The following is an 18,708-nucleotide window of genomic DNA, read 5'->3' as shown; positions in this document are numbered from 1 at the left end:
TACAAGTGAATCTGTTCAGTGGCTTAGAACTTAAATTATTCCTTTTTGAAACCTGGAGCATGTGGTATTTTTCCAATCCCCTTAGAATTTTTTTCTTGTAAATCATCATATTTAAGGACTGGTCGCTGTAGAACAGAACAAAAAGTTTTACTCTTATAGTTCATAATGTGTTACCAACAACATGTTGTGGATTTAGAAGGCGAGGGCGAGATTTAGAAGTTGTCCCAATGATCAAGCTGAATTTAACCAAACATTTGAACGTTAAGGGTAATTTCACTTCACTGCTCATTTAATCTTTGTAATGCTGAAATTTTGTAAGGGTTATACAAAACTACTTCAACCTTAATGTTAAGCTAAGGCTTTTTTATGTGGCAACAACATTTATTCTGGTAACAAGAACCTTGCTGATCTGCAGGGAGTAAAAGTTAAAAAAAGTGTACCTCAGAATTTGTCTGCTCCTTTGCTTTGTGTTTCAGTAATTCTCTCCCCATTCATGAAGGCTTTGGAGTAAATCAGCTGATGAAATAAGAAGCTGAGGGCAGTAGTCTGGTGCTGGCAAACAATTTGAAAAACTGAGTAGAGAGGTTTGCATAATTCACTGCAGAAAAACTACCCTTTAGCAAATTATTCCCACTTCAGCTAACAATGTGTCAGCGTAAGGAATTCTAGATGGCACAGCAGAAGCTCAAGAGTTATGAACACCAGAGTTATGAACTGACCAGTCAACCACACACCTTATTTGGAACCAGAAGTACACAATCAGGCAGCAGCAGCAGCAGAGACAAAAAAAACCCAACCACCAAACACAGTACAGTGTTAAACTACTTAAAAAAATAAAGGAAAGCAGCATTTTTCTTCTCCATAATATGGCTTTGAAACTTTACTAAGTCAATTTTCAGTTGTAAACTTTTGAAAGAACAACCATAATGTTTCGTTCAGAGTCACAAACAGTCTCCATTTCCAAGCTGTTCATAACTCTGAGGTTCTACTATATGTCAAAGATAAAATAGGTGGTTGGTTTCAGATTTATGCAATCATTAGCATGCAGAGAATTGCATAACTGCTTATCCCTCTTACTTGGAAGAGACAGTACATTTCAGGGTAACTGAAAATTAAATTAAGGAAAAACAGGAGCATAATGTATTACTATACCAACCAAGGCCTAAATAGTACACATGATCCCTATGACTAGTGTCCATTCTTCCCTAATCCAAACACTTAACAGAATATTAAAAATATTAAGTATTACTATTAACAGGAAAGAGATTTAGAGACTGACCCACAGTCTGAAATTAGGCTACCTTACTATTTCTAAATTGTAGTCTGAAGTAAGATGGCTGGTCACATGATGCATCAGTGTCGATAGCTGAGAAAGACAGACTAATGGAAGATAAATGCAGAGCAGAAATAGCATAATTCACATTTCTTGAAAGAGGGCAATAAATACAGGCAAAAATACATTAAATACATTCCTAATATTTGCATGTGTAAGCACTGCTGTAGTTGCGTAGGGATTTGAAAACTTGTGCATGCCACCTATTGTGGTCAATACAGAGAAGAGTATTTGTGATAATTTAGAATTTCTAGAGATAATTTAAGACACTGATGTCTAAATGGGCACACGATCGCAGAACTACATGCATCTAAATAGACATCTTAGAATTGTAAGACATTGCACTGAAGAATAACACTGAAGCTTAAACCTAAATTTAATTTATTTTATTAAAATAAGATAATCAGAGGAACCTTGGTTTACAATAAAAGGCATTTTCTTGGAGCAATAAAAACAAAATTAAAACCCAAATCAGCAAGAAAAACTGTATACACTCAGTTTCCCCTTTTATAGTGCATCTCTCGGAAGACAGCATCAAATGGGTTGAAGTTGCTGTGTGTTTTGCAGAAATATTAGCCTTTCCTCATCCAAAAAAGCCTGTCATTCCGCACTTGATACCTCATTGGGCTGTAAGAAACAAGTCAATAGTACCAAAAAAGCTTCTTAAGTTACTGGAGAGGACCATAGCAAGATTGTGCTAGCTTCCTTCTCTGAGCAGTACTATTCAGAATATATTCCACTCCTCTGCAGAAGTTTTTCTTCTATGTGCAAAACTATTTTTGTGTTGATGTAGCAATTTGTTATAACACATTTCATCTGCTTCATGAGTACTCTTCGCAGAAGCTGATCGCCAGAATTAGTTTCTTCCTCTTTCCTCAGTCTTGTTTGTAGATGGCCATTTTAGTCAAAGTCCCTCAACTTTACAGTGGCACGTGGCATGGGACATCCAAAAAACAGTACCAATCTGCAATATTTCTTTCCTCAAATGCTGAGTCATTCTTGCTATAAAAATACCAATTTATTAAACAGAATCAAGACACAAAACTGCCAAAGAAATGTCCATCTTTTCTGCTATGGGAAAATAAGGCTCAAGTGCATCTATTAAAAAAAATAGTAATAGATTTTCTTGATTAAAGTCTCAGTTAACTCTATCCCAATAAAAGAAATGGTAGAAAAAGGCATCATGGAGAAATGTCCCTGTAGGATTAGAACTGTAGAAATCCTTAGCAGCTTGTTCTTAAAACTGGGAGACAGATAATCCTGCTGGCATTGCAATCCTGTACATTGAGGCATTAAAAAGCACAACTGCTATGACTGTTTTTCTTTCTCATTATTGGTTAGAGCAAGGGAGAGAGCGTGCAATCCTAAAAAATAGGTAGTCTTGTGGATGTTAATGTGCATGAATTTATGTCCTCTGTGTGGGCTGCACGATGCAGAGAAGGTTCAGAAGCGCTACGGTTGATTTTGGGTAAAGAATGCTGCAGCAATTCAATGGAAGACAGTATCTGGAAAAAAAATGAACACCAAAAGGAAACTTTTATTTCAAGAAGGTCTGTTAGAAACAACGTGCCTGAAAATCTGTTTTTAATCCTAAACCTCAGTTTATTATGGGATTTGAGTGTCCTTCAAGATCAGTAATTGGCTTTCATTGGAACACTGGTCAGAATTGTCTAGTTATAGTAACCTGCCGGTTGAGTAGTCAAAGCATGGCATATCAGGCTGAAAGGGCTATACTACATAAAGGTTTATAATAGCAATGAAAACTTAAGTGAGTAATTGCACAGTGGTGGGATTCCTTCCTCAAATTCTTCCATGTGATGATCATCAAGTTTCCTCTACAAGAGATTAAGAATATAAAACCTGCCACAATGGGTCAGAAAATTGGGTCCATCTTGCCCAGTATCCTGTCTCCGACAGTGGCACATACCAGAGCTTCAGGGGGCATGTACAGAACAGTGCAATGATGGAGTCATTCATCTATCTTCCATTCCAGACTTCTGGCAGTCAGAGGTTTAGGGTCACCATGAGCACGGCATTGCAGCATCCCCAACAATTCTGGCTAATAGCTATTGATGGACCATGAATTTATCTAGATCTTTTTGGAAACCAGTTATACTTTTGGCTATTACAACATCCCATGGCAAGCAGCTCCCCAGGTTAGTTGTGTGAAAAGAGTACTTCCTCTTGTTTGTATTAAACCTGCTGCCTATTAATTTCATAGGGTGACCCTTTTTTTTTTTATTGTGTGAAAGGATTAACTACACTTCTCCCTCGCCTTCTGTGATTTTATTTAGATGTCTCTTTCCTAAGATGAAGAGCCCTAATTTTTTTTTTTAAATCTCTCATAGAGAAGCCATTCCATACCCCTGATCATCTTTGTTCCCCTTCTCTGAACCTTTTCCAATTCCACTATATCCTTTTTGAAATGCAGCAATCAGAATCGGACATAGTATTCAAGGTGTGGGTGCACCACGGATTTAGATAATGGCATCATATTTTCTGTCTTGTTTTCTATCCTTTTTCTAACACGCTGTTAGCCATTTTGACAATTGATACACATGGAGCAGAAGTTTCCAGAGAACAATCTACAGTGACTCCAAGATCTCTTTCCTGGGTGGTAACAGTTAATTTAGAACCCATCATTGCATACAGTTTGGTTTATTTTTTCCAACATGCATTACTTTGCACTTATCTACCTTGATTTTCATCTGCTTTTTTGTTGCAATTTTGGGGGATCCCTTTGTAACTCTTCGCAGTCAGCTTTGGACTTAACTATCTCGAATAATTTTGTATCATCTGCAAACTTTGTATCAAGTGCAAACACTTCTCTGTTCACCCCCTTTTGCAGAACATTAATGAATATGCTGGATAGCACAGGTCTCAATATAGATTCTTGGGGGACCCTGCAGTTCACATCTTTCCACTGTGAGAACTGACCATTTATTCCTACCCTTTGTTTCCTATTTTTCAAACAGTTACTGATCCATGAGAGGACCTTCCCTCTTATCCCCTAGCTATTAGCTTCCTTAAGAGCTGTTGGTGAGGGACCTTGTCAATGAATTTCAGGAAGTCCAAGTACACTGTATCAACTGGGTCACCCTTTCCACATGCTTGTTGACTCCCTTGAATTCTAGTAGATTGGTGAGGCATGACTTCTCTTTACAAAAGCTGTGATGCTTCTTCCCCAACAAACTATGTTTATCTATGTGTCTGATAATTCTGTTTTTTATTAGTTTCTTCTAACTTTCCAGGTAAAGTCAGGCTCACCAGTCTGTAAATGCCAGAATCTCTTTAAGCTCTTTTTAAAAGTAAGCACTACATTAGCTACCTTCCAGTCATCTGGTACAGAGGTTGATAATAAATTACATACCACAGTTGTTAGTTCTGCAGTTTTATATTTGAATTCCTTCAGAACTCTTCAGTGAATAACTAACTGATCCTTGTGACTTGTTACATTTTAGTTTATCTATTTGTTCTAAAACCTTTTATACTGACATCAATTTGGGCCAGTACTTCAGTATGTCACCCAAACAGAACAGCTCTGATGTGGGTATCTTTCTTAGTGAAGAACAATGCCAAGGATTCATTTAATTTCTCTGCAATGGCCCTGTCTTCCTTGAGTGCTCTAACACCTTTATCATCTAATGGCCCTACCGTCTGTTTGGCAGACTTCCAGCTTCTAATGTACTTAAAAAAAAAAAAATTAGTTTTTGCATCTTAGCAAGTTGCTTTTCAAATTCTTTCCTGTCCCACCTTATTATACTTGTACACGTTACTTGCTAGAGTTTGTGGTCCTTTCTATTTTCTTTATTACCTTTTGACTTCCAAATTTTAAAGGATGTCTTTTTGCCTTTAACAGCCTCCATTACTCTGCTCTTTGGTGGTCCTACCTTTTTTTTTTTTTTTTTTTTTAAACACTAGGCGTATAGATTTAGTCCAAGGGTCTATTATGTTGTTTTTAAGTAGTCTCTATGCTGCTTGCAAGCATTTTACCTTTGTGACTGCTCTTTTTAATTTCCATCTAACTAGTTTTTAAAAATTATATGGTACTGTAGCGGGTTGCCTCCTTTTTTGGGGGGGTAATTTCCCACCTACAAGGATGCTAAATTTAATTAGATTACGGTCACTATTACCAAGCAGTTCACCCATAGTTACCTCTTGGAACAGAGTCTGTGTTCCATTTAGGACTATATCAAAAATTACCTCTCCCCTTGTGGGTTCCAAGACTAGCTGCTCCGATCAGCAGCCATTTATAGTTTCTCTAAATTTTGTCTCTGCAAAGGGAGATGGTGGGGAGAATTGTATGCTCTGACCATAGTCTTAGAATTTAAGAATCAGAATTTAGAGATAAATATTCTCAACAAAAAAAGTTTTATTTTATCAGAAAAATGGATATTTTTATAAAATCCCACCCATGCCAAAACAAAAAATCCAATGGCTATGGGGAAGTATGTAACTTATGAACCCTTTTGTTGGGAAGCTGAGGGAAGGCATCTTTGTCAAAATACTCAAAAATGGCCTCACGAAACTACCCAGAGCAGGTTTATTTTGGAGTGATACTGAAGAAAAAACATGTGGATTCAAATATGGATACGGCAAACTGGCAAAGTTAATGCAAACAAATAAATTCAAATGTGAATAAGCCACAGTCATCTGGAAGTAAACGGTTTTAACGCTGCCCAACTAACAGTATCTACATCAGCATATGTAAGATGACGTTTTTTAATGACATTTGCAAAATTCAGTGCAGTTTAGGTTATTAATTGTCAAGTGCTTAGGGAAGCAGGCTCATGCAGGGCATGGGTTTCAAAAATATATATCAAGCATAGGATACAAGTAGCACTTCAGTGCTATCCCTCAGTTTTCAGTGGATTTGTCTTCCTTCTTCACTACTGAACTTCATATTCTTAATATTATTTCTACAGAGTCTTTTTGTGAAACAGAGAATATGCAATGGATATTTCTATGACTGGTTTAAAAATTAAACTGAATAAAAATAGACTCCTACCTGTGGAAATAGAGGTCTTTCCTCCTTAACTTTCTTCACACAATCTGCTACAAGCCTCTTCATAGCTTTGGGACAGTTCTTGTACAGTTTACTGAGGTCTGGAGATGCATAACCTCGACCAACCATAAAAATGATCTAAACAAGGAGGCACAAACACAGGCAATTTGAACACCATTGGTGTGAATTACTTCACGCCATTTAATACAGTCTTTAATGTGGAAGTACTGAAGGCAGGGAGGCAGCAGGTCCTACTGTAGTCAAATGTTTGTCAAAATTAATGAACTGGAATTGTGGTCCTGCTTTTCCAATGTACGACATTGCCAGTCTAACATCTAAGTGACACCGCATAGTTAGTTCATAATTTCTTCATGTATTAATTTTTATATAATTTATAATAGCAACAAGACCAGAGTCTAGAGCGTTTTCTGACATAACTTGCTGGAGTTGAAGGCTTCAAGTGACAAAGAACACAAACTCCATCCAGAAATCCAGTCCAATTTATGTCATTACTCATTAATCTATCAATACATTTTGATTGATCAACACAAAACAGTATTTTTATGTTTAACTAAAAACTCCTTGTCAGACCACATATCTATTTAGAGGAGGCTATAAAGCAGAAGAAGGCCTCTTACAATATTTAAATGTGAAGGAAATTTTTTTTTCTGAAGATAAGCTTCAGTTTTCTTAGACTGCAAGCTAAGATGCAAAACAGCGTCTGCAGGTTTTGTTTCTTCTTGAGTAGCAGAACATTGACTCAGATTTAGCAATACTGTTATTCAGGCGTTAATGAACCTTACCAATGTGATCAAGGTGGTTAACAGACATCTAGTGATTTCTTGGCCCAGATTAAGCTAATATTATAACTCAGGATTTGGTCTGTACATATAGCTTAATAAAAATATTGCAACAACTGTATCACACTTAAATATAATTCAAAACTGCTAAATTTCCCAAATAGGAATCCAATTGCCTAACATTAAATAAAGTTGCTGAAATAAGAGTCTTACTACAGGACATGGGGAAACGTTCCATCTGTTTCAGAAATAAATACTGGTATTTATTTGAATGGTAACAAGACAACCATGTTAATACTACTGATAGGCCAATGTTTTAGAACAGGGATGGATGTTTAAAGCTTCCACATAATTCAAGTATAATGGCATACTGAGAATTTAATGGGATTGTTTCAAAAAAATCCAAGTTTGTTTTCTAATTTGATGTTCAAAGTAGTTACAATTTAAGGGTAACAAATGTGGCCTTCCTGTGGTTTCGAGTATGGACTAAGATATTCTAGATCTTTTTAGCCAACAGTTTAACTAGTTTTCTTCCATTACTCATTACTAAAGCTTCAAAAAGAACTCAGATCAAAAGACACTAGAAATAAAGTTGGCCTATGAGTTCAAGAACATACCGTGCCAGTGCAGATTACTAGGGGAAACATATTTATTAATAAATTAATAGGATACTTGAATTTGGCAAAACATTCAGGAATAGAGAATATTTTTTTTTCACTAATTTGTTTTTAATTCAGTAAATTTCAGGATAATTCCAAAGTGTCAAGATTCCTAGATATTAATGTGCTACTGTTATGCTGGGTCATATGAAAGAAGTTCTGTATTAAAATCACAAATTAGTTTGATTCCCCATAGTTTAAATTCCAGGGTATTACTAATTAAGAGGTCTCTTGGGTTTTGGTCTCTTATTTGTACTGTTTCTCTCCCTCTCTGTGTGAAACCTGCAAGCTGCTAATTGCGTTAGTACATCCTAAAACAGAGTCTGTTCTCAAAGCAATACTTTGTAACAACAACTACTCACACAGAGAGAGACTCAAAGCGATACTTTGTAACATAAACAGCACACAGAGACTCCCCGCCCTTTTGTGGTATTCATCTCGCTTTGTTAACAATTGTGATTAAAATAAAGAGAGAGGATGTACGTGGATGGATGCTGGTGTGGATAATAAATGAATGATCAGGGAGGTGCAAACCTAAGAATCCACTGTTGATCAGCTGAAGAAGGCGTCAAGTGGAAACAACCAGAGGACCCCCAGAAGGCAGACTGGAATCCACCCAGCAGCCTCAAGGATGGGAGAACCGAAGAACAAGATAACATCTGGCAGCATGGAGCCGTCAGGAACGTGCCATCTGCTGATTGCTTCAGCAATAGCATGATGAAGCAATTCCCATAGACTGGCATAGGAAGAAATTCCTATAAAAATAGACTCTAGAAACAGAGAACTATGGGGTCTGATTCTGCAAACCAACTTCCAGGAGCATCAGATGAGCATCTGACAAGGCCCTGCTCCCTCGTGTCCCTCCTGGCCAGTGGCTTGGCACGAGCAACTCTAAGGCTGGTAAATATGATGATAACCTTGCAGAACCTGTGCGTGTGTATGAATGAATGTGTGGATAAATATGAAATTGAATGGAATGTTATAGCTATAACTAACTGCTTACTATGACTCTTTCTGTATTCACAATAAATGTGGCATTTTACCTTATTCCCTTTAATAAGATCCTGCTGGCTTTTATTTTATTGGTATAACATTACCTTCCTGGTAGAAAATCTAGACAACTGCAATTAATAAAATTTTCTTTATAAATAGGCTCAAACTAGAACTTCATTAGGCCAAAAGGCCCATGATTGAAATTAGAGGAGTTCTCACGTCTCTGCTAAGATTCAGCAGCAGTATGATAATTCACTACAGCGCTCTGCTGCAACTTTACTACTCTAACAACACAGAATACTGATCACTTGAATAAACCCAAGGAGCACTTTATAAAGTTCTGGTATGCCAGGAAGTATCCTGTCCATGGTATAGATCAGAGATCAGCAACCTTTGGCACGCAGCCCGTCAGGGAAATCCGCTGGCGGGCCAGGACGGTTTGTTTACCTGCAGCTTCTGCAGGTTCAGCCGATCGCAGCTCCCACTGGCCGCAGTTCGCCGTTCCAGGCCAATGGGGGCTGTGGGAAGCGGCGGCCAGCACGTCCCTCGGATGTGGCTAGCTGTGCATTGACACTGCTGGTATTAATTTAAGATGATTTACCACATTATTATAGTGTCTACATAAACTATATATCCCAGGGAAAATCCTAATACAAGTTAAAAACATAAAATGTAAACACTTTTGCACACATTCAGTAAACAGATTGCATATTCCCCAGAAATACAATGCATTATACCAGAGTTGAATGTTTCTCACCTGATCTCGGTTGTTAATATGGGAGTATGGCAGTTCTCCTGTCATCAGTTCATATAATACTATTCCATAGGAGTAGACATCTGACTGAAAACTAAATGGGTTATTATCCTGCATCCGGATCACCTCTGGTGCCTTTCAAAAAAACCAAATTAACAGCTACATTAACTGGAAGAAAACAACATTAGCTTAAGACACAGGATAAGTTGTTAACTTTCTACTCTAGTAAAGGAATTTTAAAAATAACTATACCTATGACAGATTTTGGTAACTATGCAATTTGCCTCACAGTGGATCAAACCCACTACACTGGATGATAACTAACAGAGAAGCAACGTTCACATTTAACAGTTTACCATTAGGTAAAATACTTACTATTCTTACTCCTAGTATACTATTGTACATGTAAAGCGGCAAAATTAAGCATAATTACTGGCTCAGTTCCATCATTGTCAATTTATAAACTAAAATAACCAAGAAGACAGAAGGAGCAATCTGCTTTGCTGAAAAGAACAGCAGCCTGTACATAGTTTCAGTAAATCTGCACAGGTCCTGATGTCCAGACAAGCAAATAAAAACAAAACAAAAAAATTTCTCTGCAGAATTTCTCACTTTGCCACAAACATATGTATTTTCACATATCATTGATAGTTGCGCACATATATTGATCAGGCTTGGGATCAGAGAAGAACATAATGCAGGGCCCAGCATATTCTACTAACCTTTTAAAGCTACTAAGTAAGTGGAGTGAAAAATGGGAGTTTTTCCCAACAGTGGACATGTACTAAAATAATACACCCACATTCCCTGTGGAAGCCAAACACATCTTTATACTTCACCTATTTCCTTGCTTTTCTTTTAGTTTTTTCATATAAACACCAAACGTTATATTTTAAGGAACTTTTTTGTGTCTTAATCACTCATTTAAAAACTAACAGAATTAGAGCATGTGTTGTGATTCATAGGTACCAGTCTTTGGCCTTTGTACTGTTGTTAAAAGGGGTTGGAGGAAAGAAGAATAATGTATCAGCCTCCAAGACTTGGGGGAAAAAGGCAGAAAATCCAATAGTTCCAAGCCTGATGGAGGAGTGGATTCCCATGATAAACTGTCTTTCTGTTTTAACATCCTGATGCCAGAGACCACAGGGCACTGTATTTAAAAGGAACATTATCAATTGACAGGTTTCAGAGTAACGGCCATGTTAGTCTGTATTCGCAAAAAGAAAAGGAGTACTTGTGGCACCTTAGAGACTAACCAATTTATTTGAGCATAAGCTTTCGTGAGCTACAGCTCACTTCATCGGATGCATACTGTGGAAACTGCAGAAGACATTACCAGAGACCATGAAACAATACCTCCTCCCACCCCACTCTCCTGCTGGTAATAGCTTATCTAAAGTGATCACTCTCCTTACAATGTGTATGATAACCTGGATTTGTACTGGAAATGGCCCACCTTGATTATCATACACATTGTAGGGAGAGTGGTCACTTTGGATAAGCTATTACCAGCAGGAGAGTGAGTCTGTGTGTGTGGTTTTTGGGGGGAAAAAAAGGGGGGGGGAACCTGGATTTGTGTTGGAAATGGCCCACCTTGATTTTCTCTCCCCCACCCCCTTTTTTTTTCTCCAAAAACCACACACACAAACTCACTCTCCTGCTGGTAATAGCTTATCCAAAGTGACCACTCTCCTTACAATGTGTATGATAATCAAGGTGGGCCATTTCCAGCATAAATCCAAGTTTAACCAGAACGTCTGGGGGGGAGAGGGGTAGGAAAAAACAAGGGGAAATAGGCTACCTTGCATAATGACTTAGCCACTCCCAGTCTCTATTTAAGCCTAAATTAATAGTATCCAATTTGCAAATGAATTCCAATTCAGCAGTTTCTCACTGGAGACTGGATTTGAAGTTTTTTTTGTTTTAAGATAGCGACCTTCATGTCTGTAATTGCGTGACCAGAGAGACTGAAATGTTCTCCGAGGGGTTTATGAATGTTATAATTCTTGACATCTGATTTGTGTCCATTTATTCTTTTACGTAGAGACTGTCCAGTTTGACCAATGTACATGGCAGAGGGGCATTGCTGGCACATGATGGCACATATCACATTGGTGGATGTGCAGGTGAACGAGCCTCTGATAGTGTGGCTGATGTTATTAGGCCCTGTGATGGTGTCCCCTGAATAGATATGTGGGCACAGTTGGCAATGGGCTTTGTTGCAAGGATAGGTTCCTGGGTTAGTGGTTCTGTTGTGTGGTATGTGGTTGTTGGTGAGTATTTGCTTCAGGTTGGGGGGCTGTCTGTAGGCAAGGACTGGCCTGTCTCCCAAGATTTGTGAGAGTGTTGGGTCATCCTTCAGGATAGGTTGTAGATCCTTAATAATGCGTTGGAAGGGTTTTAGTTGGGGGCTGAAGGTGACGGCTAGTGGCGTTCTGTTATTTTCTTTGTTAGGCCTGTTCTGTAGTAGGTGACTTCTGGGTACTCTTCTGGCTCTATCAATCTGTTTCTTTACTTCCGCAGGTGGGTACTGTAGTTGTAAGAATGCTTGATAGAGATCTTGTAGGTGTTTGTCTCCGTCTGAGGGGTTGGAGCAAATGCGGTTGTATCACAGAGCTTGGCTGTAGACAATGGATCGTGTGGTGTGGTCAGGGTGAAAGCTGGAGGCATGTAGGTAGGAATAGCGGTCAGTAGGTTTCCGGTATAGGGTGGTGTTTATGTGACCATTGTTTATTAGCACTGTAGTGTCCAGGAAGTGGATCTCTTGTGTAGACTGGACCAGGCTGAAGTTGGTGGGATGGAAATTGTTGAAATCATGGTGGAATTCCTCAAGGGCTTCTTTTCCATGGGTCCAGATGATGAAGATGTCATCAATATAGCGCAAGTAGAGTGGGGGCGTTAGGGGACAAGAGCTGAGGAAGCGTTGTTCTAAATCAGCCATAAAAATGTTGGCATACTGTGGGGCCATGCGGGTACCCATAGCAGTGCCGCTGATCTGAAGGTATACATTGTCCCCAAATGTAAAATAGTTATGGGTAAGGACAAAGTCACGAAGTTCAGCCACCAGGTTAGCCGTGACATTATCGGGGATAGCGTTCTTGACGGCTTGTAGTCCATCTTTGTGTGGAATGTTGTTGTAGAGGGCTTCTACATCCATAGTGGCCAGGATGGTGTTATCAGGAAGATCACCGATGGATTGTAGTTTCCTCAGGAAGTCAGTGATGTCTCGAAGGTAGCTGGGAGTGCTGGTAGCGTAGGGCCTGAGGAGGGAGTCTATATAGCCAGACAATCCTGCTGTCAGGGTGTCAATGCCTGAGATGATGGGGCGCCCAGGATTTCCAGGTTTATGGATCTTAGGTAGTAGATAGAATATCCCAGGTCGGGGTTCCAGGGGTGTGTCTGTGCGGATTTGATCTTGTGCTGGAAATGGCCCACCTTGATTTTCATACACATTGTAAAGAGAGTGGTCACTCTGGATGGGCTATTACCAGCAGGAGAGTGAGTTTGTGTGTGTGTGGGGGGGGGGGGGGGGGGGGGGGCGGAGGGTGAGAAAACCTGGATTTGTGCTGGAAATGGCCCAACTTGATTATCATACACATTGTAAGGAGAGCGATCACTTTAGATAAGCTATTACCAGCAGGAGAGTGGGGTGGGAGGAGGTATTGTTTCATGGTCTCTGTGTATATAATGTCTTCTGCAGTTTCCACAGTATGCATCCGATGAAGTGAGCTGTAGCTCACGAAAGCTTATGCTCAAATAAATTGGTTAGTCTCTAAGGTGCCACAAGTACTCCTTTTCTTTTTGCGAATACAGACTAACACGGCTGCTACTCTGAAATCTATCTTTATGTGTATAACTTGCTTTCTCAACAGAGCCTGACAAATCCACTTGCCAACAGCTAGTTCAGGGGTGGGTAAACTACAGCCCACAGGCTGGATCCGGCCAGCCAGCTGTTTTAATCTGACCCTTGAGCTCCAGCTGGGGAGCAGGGTCTGGGGCTTGCCCTGCTCCAGTGCTCCAGCCAGGGAGCAGGGTAAGGGGCCATGCCACACAGCTACGGAAGCAGCAGCATGGCCCCCCCTCCAGCTCCTACGCATAGGGGCAATCAGGGGCCTCCGCTCTGCACACTGCCCCATGCCAAGTGCTGCCCCTGCAGCTCCCATTGAAACTGCAGCCAATGGGAGCTGCACGGGTGATACTTGCAGACAGGGCAGCATGCAGAGCCGCCAGAACGTGCCTCGCATAGGAGCGGGAGAAGGGACATGCCACTGCTTCCGGGAGCTGCTTGAGGTAAGCGCTGACTGGAGCCTGCGCCCCCTGAGCCTCTCCCTGCACCCTAACCTCCTGATCCCCCTCCTGCCCTCTGAACTCCTTGATCCCAGCCCAGAGCACCCTCCTACACCCCAAACCCCTCATTCCCAGCCCCACCCTAGAGGCCGTACCTCCAGCCAAGCCCTCACTCCTCCCTGCCCCCCCCCCAGTACTCCTCTCCCCCATCCCAGCCCAGAGCCCCCTCCTGCATTCTGAACTCATTTCTGGCCCCACCCCAGAGCCTGCACCTCCAACCACAGCCCTCACCCCTTCATGCACCCCAACCCCAATTTTGTGATCATTCATGGCCCACCATACAATTTCTATTCCCAGATGTGGCCCTCGGGCCAGAAAGTTTGTTCACCCCTGAGCTAGTTGCTAATAAGGACTTACCAGAAGTTGCTGAATAACCTAAGCTTTCATGTTTCTACCCCTTATGGTTACAAAGATAAAAGTTCCAAGTGAGAACCAAATCCATCAATATAGTGCTGTCTTCCTGAATCTGCAGACAGCCTAAAATAAGAACTAGGAAGTGTCCAAATCTTGGCCCCAGTTCACAAAGTCTGAAAAGCCAGACTCATCCTTGTGAATTCCTCTACAATGGCAGAGAAATATTTTTCCCCCATCAAGTGTTCCTTCTATGCTATTTCAGTTTCTAAGTGTGGGTTATTTGGAATATATAGGCAAAAACCAAAGCATTTGGTCTTTTGCCACTTAAATCAGTTTCAAGTATTCCCTTTCCCTTCAGAGTAAATGAACAAAGTGTTCTAATTAAACAGAAAATTGTAGTTATGACAGCAACAATAAAATCTCAGTAAAGGCCTTGTTCTGCTATCAACAGGAGCACAATTGAACCCTAAATTGGGTCCTTTATGCATAACAGAAACCTTTTCAGCTCCTGCAAGAGAGTTGTAAGTAATGCTTTCTGGCTGAGAATTTGCTAGAATATAACTTACTGATTCTGACACAAAATCATCAGAATAGATATCTGAATTTAATCGAAGTCCTATAGAAAAGTTTAGAAAATGTACTTTATTGATGATCTGTAAAGTCTAAGCCAAATTGAAAGGAAAATTTCAAACAGCCTTAAAGTTTCACTTTTGCGAGTGTTAGGATTCAGTCTTACATCTTTCCTTCATAAAATGAAATCTAGCAAAATAAATCTTATTGAAACAACATGTCAAATATGTCAAAAAAAAAAACCACAGAGCTCCTAAGAGTACTAAATATAAAAATTTTAGTGGTCCTTTAATAATAAATGTCCATTATCAGGTAAAAAGGAAAAAAAAGTTTCTTACCCAACTCCTTAGAGTATTAATTTGAAACATTTTAACAAAGTTTTCACTTTCATCATCTATATTCTTTTCTTTTCTTTTTTTTTTTTTTTTAAAACCTTCACTCAGGTTTCACGATGAAAAAAGATTGGTCAATATCATTTTCCAGATTATGTTCTAAGACAACACTGAAAGATTCACACTGCCTCGGAATAATTTAACTCAATCAAAGATTTACTGAATTTTAAATATTTTAATTAACACATTTTAACAGTCCTGAATTTTAGTATTAGACTACCTGCAAGTGTTACTTTAAATGTAAGCTCTTGGTGTTAATATGGGCTGGCAGTCTTCATTGTTACTCTAGATTTGTGGTCTGAGAAAAACCAGGAAATGTTTGTTAAGAATACAAGGATGCTTGGCTAAGATTTGTTTATGGAAGATAAGTATACAAATAATCTAAAACATAATAGCAAACAGGAAATTGTACCAAAAATGCAATGCTTCATAAAAGCTTTACTCCCCCTTTCTTTTGTGTAATATTTTTATTTCCTAGAACTAATTTAAACCTATCGATTTAAAAAACTGAACTGTTTATGAGAAAACATATCACATGAATGCCAAATGCTAAAGAAAACTTCATATAATCCTTGCTCTTTAAACATTAAAGTTAAAACTCTAAATGCCAAAAATTGTCAATCGTAAGTGTTCAGCCATATCCTATTGGTTTTCTATAGTGCCCATCATTGTAGTACCTAATTCTTTAGGGCTCTTTAGTCAAGTTCTTGATGCTACGAACATATGTATTTAGCATTAATATAGGGCATGATAAACCTGGACATGAATAAAAAAAAGACAGAAAAGGAATTAACTGTCAATACATTATAGCCTAGTAAGAGTTCAGCTTTGGAAGGAACGTTGAAATATAGCAACCCATAAAGCATTGGACTATAATCTCAGAGAATGCAAAACTATGCTATCTTGAAGTTGTGATGTAGCTGAAAATCGTCATTCAAAATGATCACAGCACATGCACTTTCCAGTGTCAGAGCAATAACTGTCTAGTACAAATTATTTATATTTTATTTGCAAATTTGATACCAAAACAGCACTCCACATATTAAAAACTACTAAAAGGAGGGAAGAACTCTCTATCTTCACAATCTTACAGTTTTGGTTGACTGAAATACACAAAATATACCAAGAACAATACAAAAACCTAAAATGTACAGTTGAATACAATCCAGAGCACGTTTTCTAAGTTTAAGGAAGTGTGAAACTATGCAATCATTAGATTGTAAAGGGCCCAACCCTGCAAAGTGTTATTCAGATGATCAGTCCTTAAAACAAGTACCACAACCAAATTAATTTCGGGAGTATTTTTTCATGAGTAAGGACTGCTTGAATGAGTAGGGGGATTGCAAGTTCAGAGCCAAAAAGCAGTTGACGCCTTTCATGGCTAAACTGCAGCTATTTGAATTCACATCCATTTTGTTTGTTACACATGGATTGCATGATTACATAGACTACTTTAAAGCTGCAAACTATGTCCAGCTGTTCTGATATCGCATGTTCTGCCATTAGCCAAGAACAAAGTTATGTAACACTTAAGTAAACTTACATCAATCTTCAACAGGAGTCCAATTTTTCTAGTCCATTGCAAGCAGCGAACATGCTGCAAGCATTATGCCAAAGTAGTAACAAAATCCTATACTCAAGTAACATTTAGCAGCTGATGCAAGCCACAAAAGCAAGGGTGGGGATATAATGACTTGTTGCATTATGCCTAGGTAAAGAAGGGGACCATCAGTGTGCAGTGAAATTTCTATGAACAACAGGGTGTGAAGAGGATAGAGAAGAAGCCTTAATTTCTGTTCCTTACTTGCAAGTTTCAAACTTAATACTACTTTGTCTATATTTCCTTAGAACTGGCATTTAATGGTAGAGAAAACACTCTATAAGGTATTGTTACTCTTGCTTGTATAAAAGAAGAAAGACAACACTTACTATTCTATATCCTAGTTTTACAGACAGGAATCTTAATAGAAGCATGAGATGCCTAAATAGTGTTAATTATACCCTCTTCTGTCAATATATGCTACAAGAGTCCTCATAGATATCAACTATTGACACAAGGGTAGTTTTGGTCCATAGTGCTAACAGGAATTGCAATTCCTTTAAAAAAAATTCACTTATTGGTTTCAGTTTGTTAGAAAGCAGTATATACAAGTAGGAAACATTGAAAAAGGTAAGAAAATGGCTAGAGCCATGAATCAGAATTAAGTGAACTGATCAATACAACCCAACATAGGAATTGTGTAAAAAGGTAATTTCATATTTGAGACAGAATATTTAGATAAAAAGCAATTCACTTTACTATTATTTCTATTTCTCTCTTGCTATTATTCAAGATGTGTACATTAATAAGAACGCATCCTCTCTCACTTCACTCTGTTTGATCCAGTAATGAAACCACACCATGTGTTGGTAGCAATATCGTATCTTTCACAAAGCGCCTTACAACTTCTTTGCAAAATCAAATGGGGAGAAAACTAAACAGATGTATTAGCAAAATGCATTTAAGTAGTAAATAGAGCATCAAAGGAGGGCACATAAATATTTCCCCCACAGCGTGACCCTCTTTCAAAGGTACAGTAAGTTATACACGTTACTCCCTCCAAGTGGTTCAGGAAAAAAATATTTCCAATTTAATCAAAAGTCAAAACAAATACACTCCACAGATGCTGAGTTGGAAAACAAAAAATTCTCATGTCCTGCCAAGTCTACTATATTGAATGTATGCAGCAGGGATATACATTACAAGAATATGCAAGTATGCATATTAGCAACAGGGATTGCCCATGAGTAGCTTCATAAAAAAAAAAATTATCTGTATAGTAGCACAGGATGTTCTTTATGAGTTGACTGAAAGGTAGAGACACTCATTTGCTCAAAGTCACCTAGAACAGTGGTTCTCAAAGCCGGTCCGCCACTTGTTCAGGGAAAGCCCCTGGAGGGCAGGATCGGTTTGTTTACCTGCCGCGTCCGCAGGTTCAGCCGATCACGGCTCCCACTGGCTGCGGTGCACCGCTCCAGGCCAATGGGCCTGCGGGAAGTGGGAGCCGCGATCGGCCAAACCTGTGAACGCGGCAGGTAAACAAACCAGTCCGGCTTGCCAGGGGCTTTCCCTGAACAAGCGGCAGACCAGCTTTGAGAACCACTGACCTAGAATGATATTTTTAAAGTAGTGCCAACAAAATCACTACAGGGGCTTTACAGAAACACAATAAAATACTAATCCAGCAACACTCAACATTTTTTAAAATCCCATCACACCAAGGGAACAAAAATTAATAATTTTAATAATCTGCATATTTTCTAAAAATTAGAATAATTAACATTTCTGCTATATGGCAACGGCTGAAGCTTACTGGAGCCTAATGTGCCAGAATGGATGATTTAAAAAAAAAAATATTTTGAAGCACAATACAAGCAAAATGCCAAACTGTTCTAAAGAATTCTGACTCTTTCAAACCTTTAGGTAAAGCAAATATTTTGCTGTCCTATCAAAACCATTTT

General features: G+C 39.0%; 1 protein-coding gene across 10 annotated transcripts in view; it reads right to left on the bottom strand.

Annotated features, from left to right (window-relative positions):
• Positions 1-1,704: 1,704 nt before the first annotated feature.
• RAF1 (Raf-1 proto-oncogene, serine/threonine kinase) overlaps positions 1,705-18,708 on the bottom strand; it is a 94,398-nt gene continuing 77,394 nt past the window's right edge. For 9 of the 10 annotated variants that reach the window (XM_077821215.1, XM_077821212.1, XM_077821213.1 and 6 more), the window contains 4 exons: positions 9,548-9,679; positions 9,238-9,366; positions 6,342-6,476; positions 1,705-2,838 (listed from right to left, as the gene is read on the bottom strand). In XM_077821215.1, the coding sequence (XP_077677341.1) occupies positions 2,698-2,838; positions 6,342-6,476; positions 9,238-9,366; positions 9,548-9,679 (537 nt within the window). In that variant the 3' untranslated portion in view covers positions 1,705-2,697. The remainder of the gene's footprint in view (positions 2,839-6,341; positions 6,477-9,237; positions 9,367-9,547; positions 9,680-18,708) is intronic. The other variant, XM_077821220.1, reaches the window with a different exon arrangement.

This window comes from Eretmochelys imbricata, chromosome 7, assembly GCF_965152235.1.
Source record: "Eretmochelys imbricata isolate rEreImb1 chromosome 7, rEreImb1.hap1, whole genome shotgun sequence".
Lineage (NCBI taxonomy): Eukaryota > Metazoa > Chordata > Testudines > Cheloniidae > Eretmochelys > Eretmochelys imbricata.
This window is presented reverse-complemented; position numbering and strand designations above follow the sequence as displayed.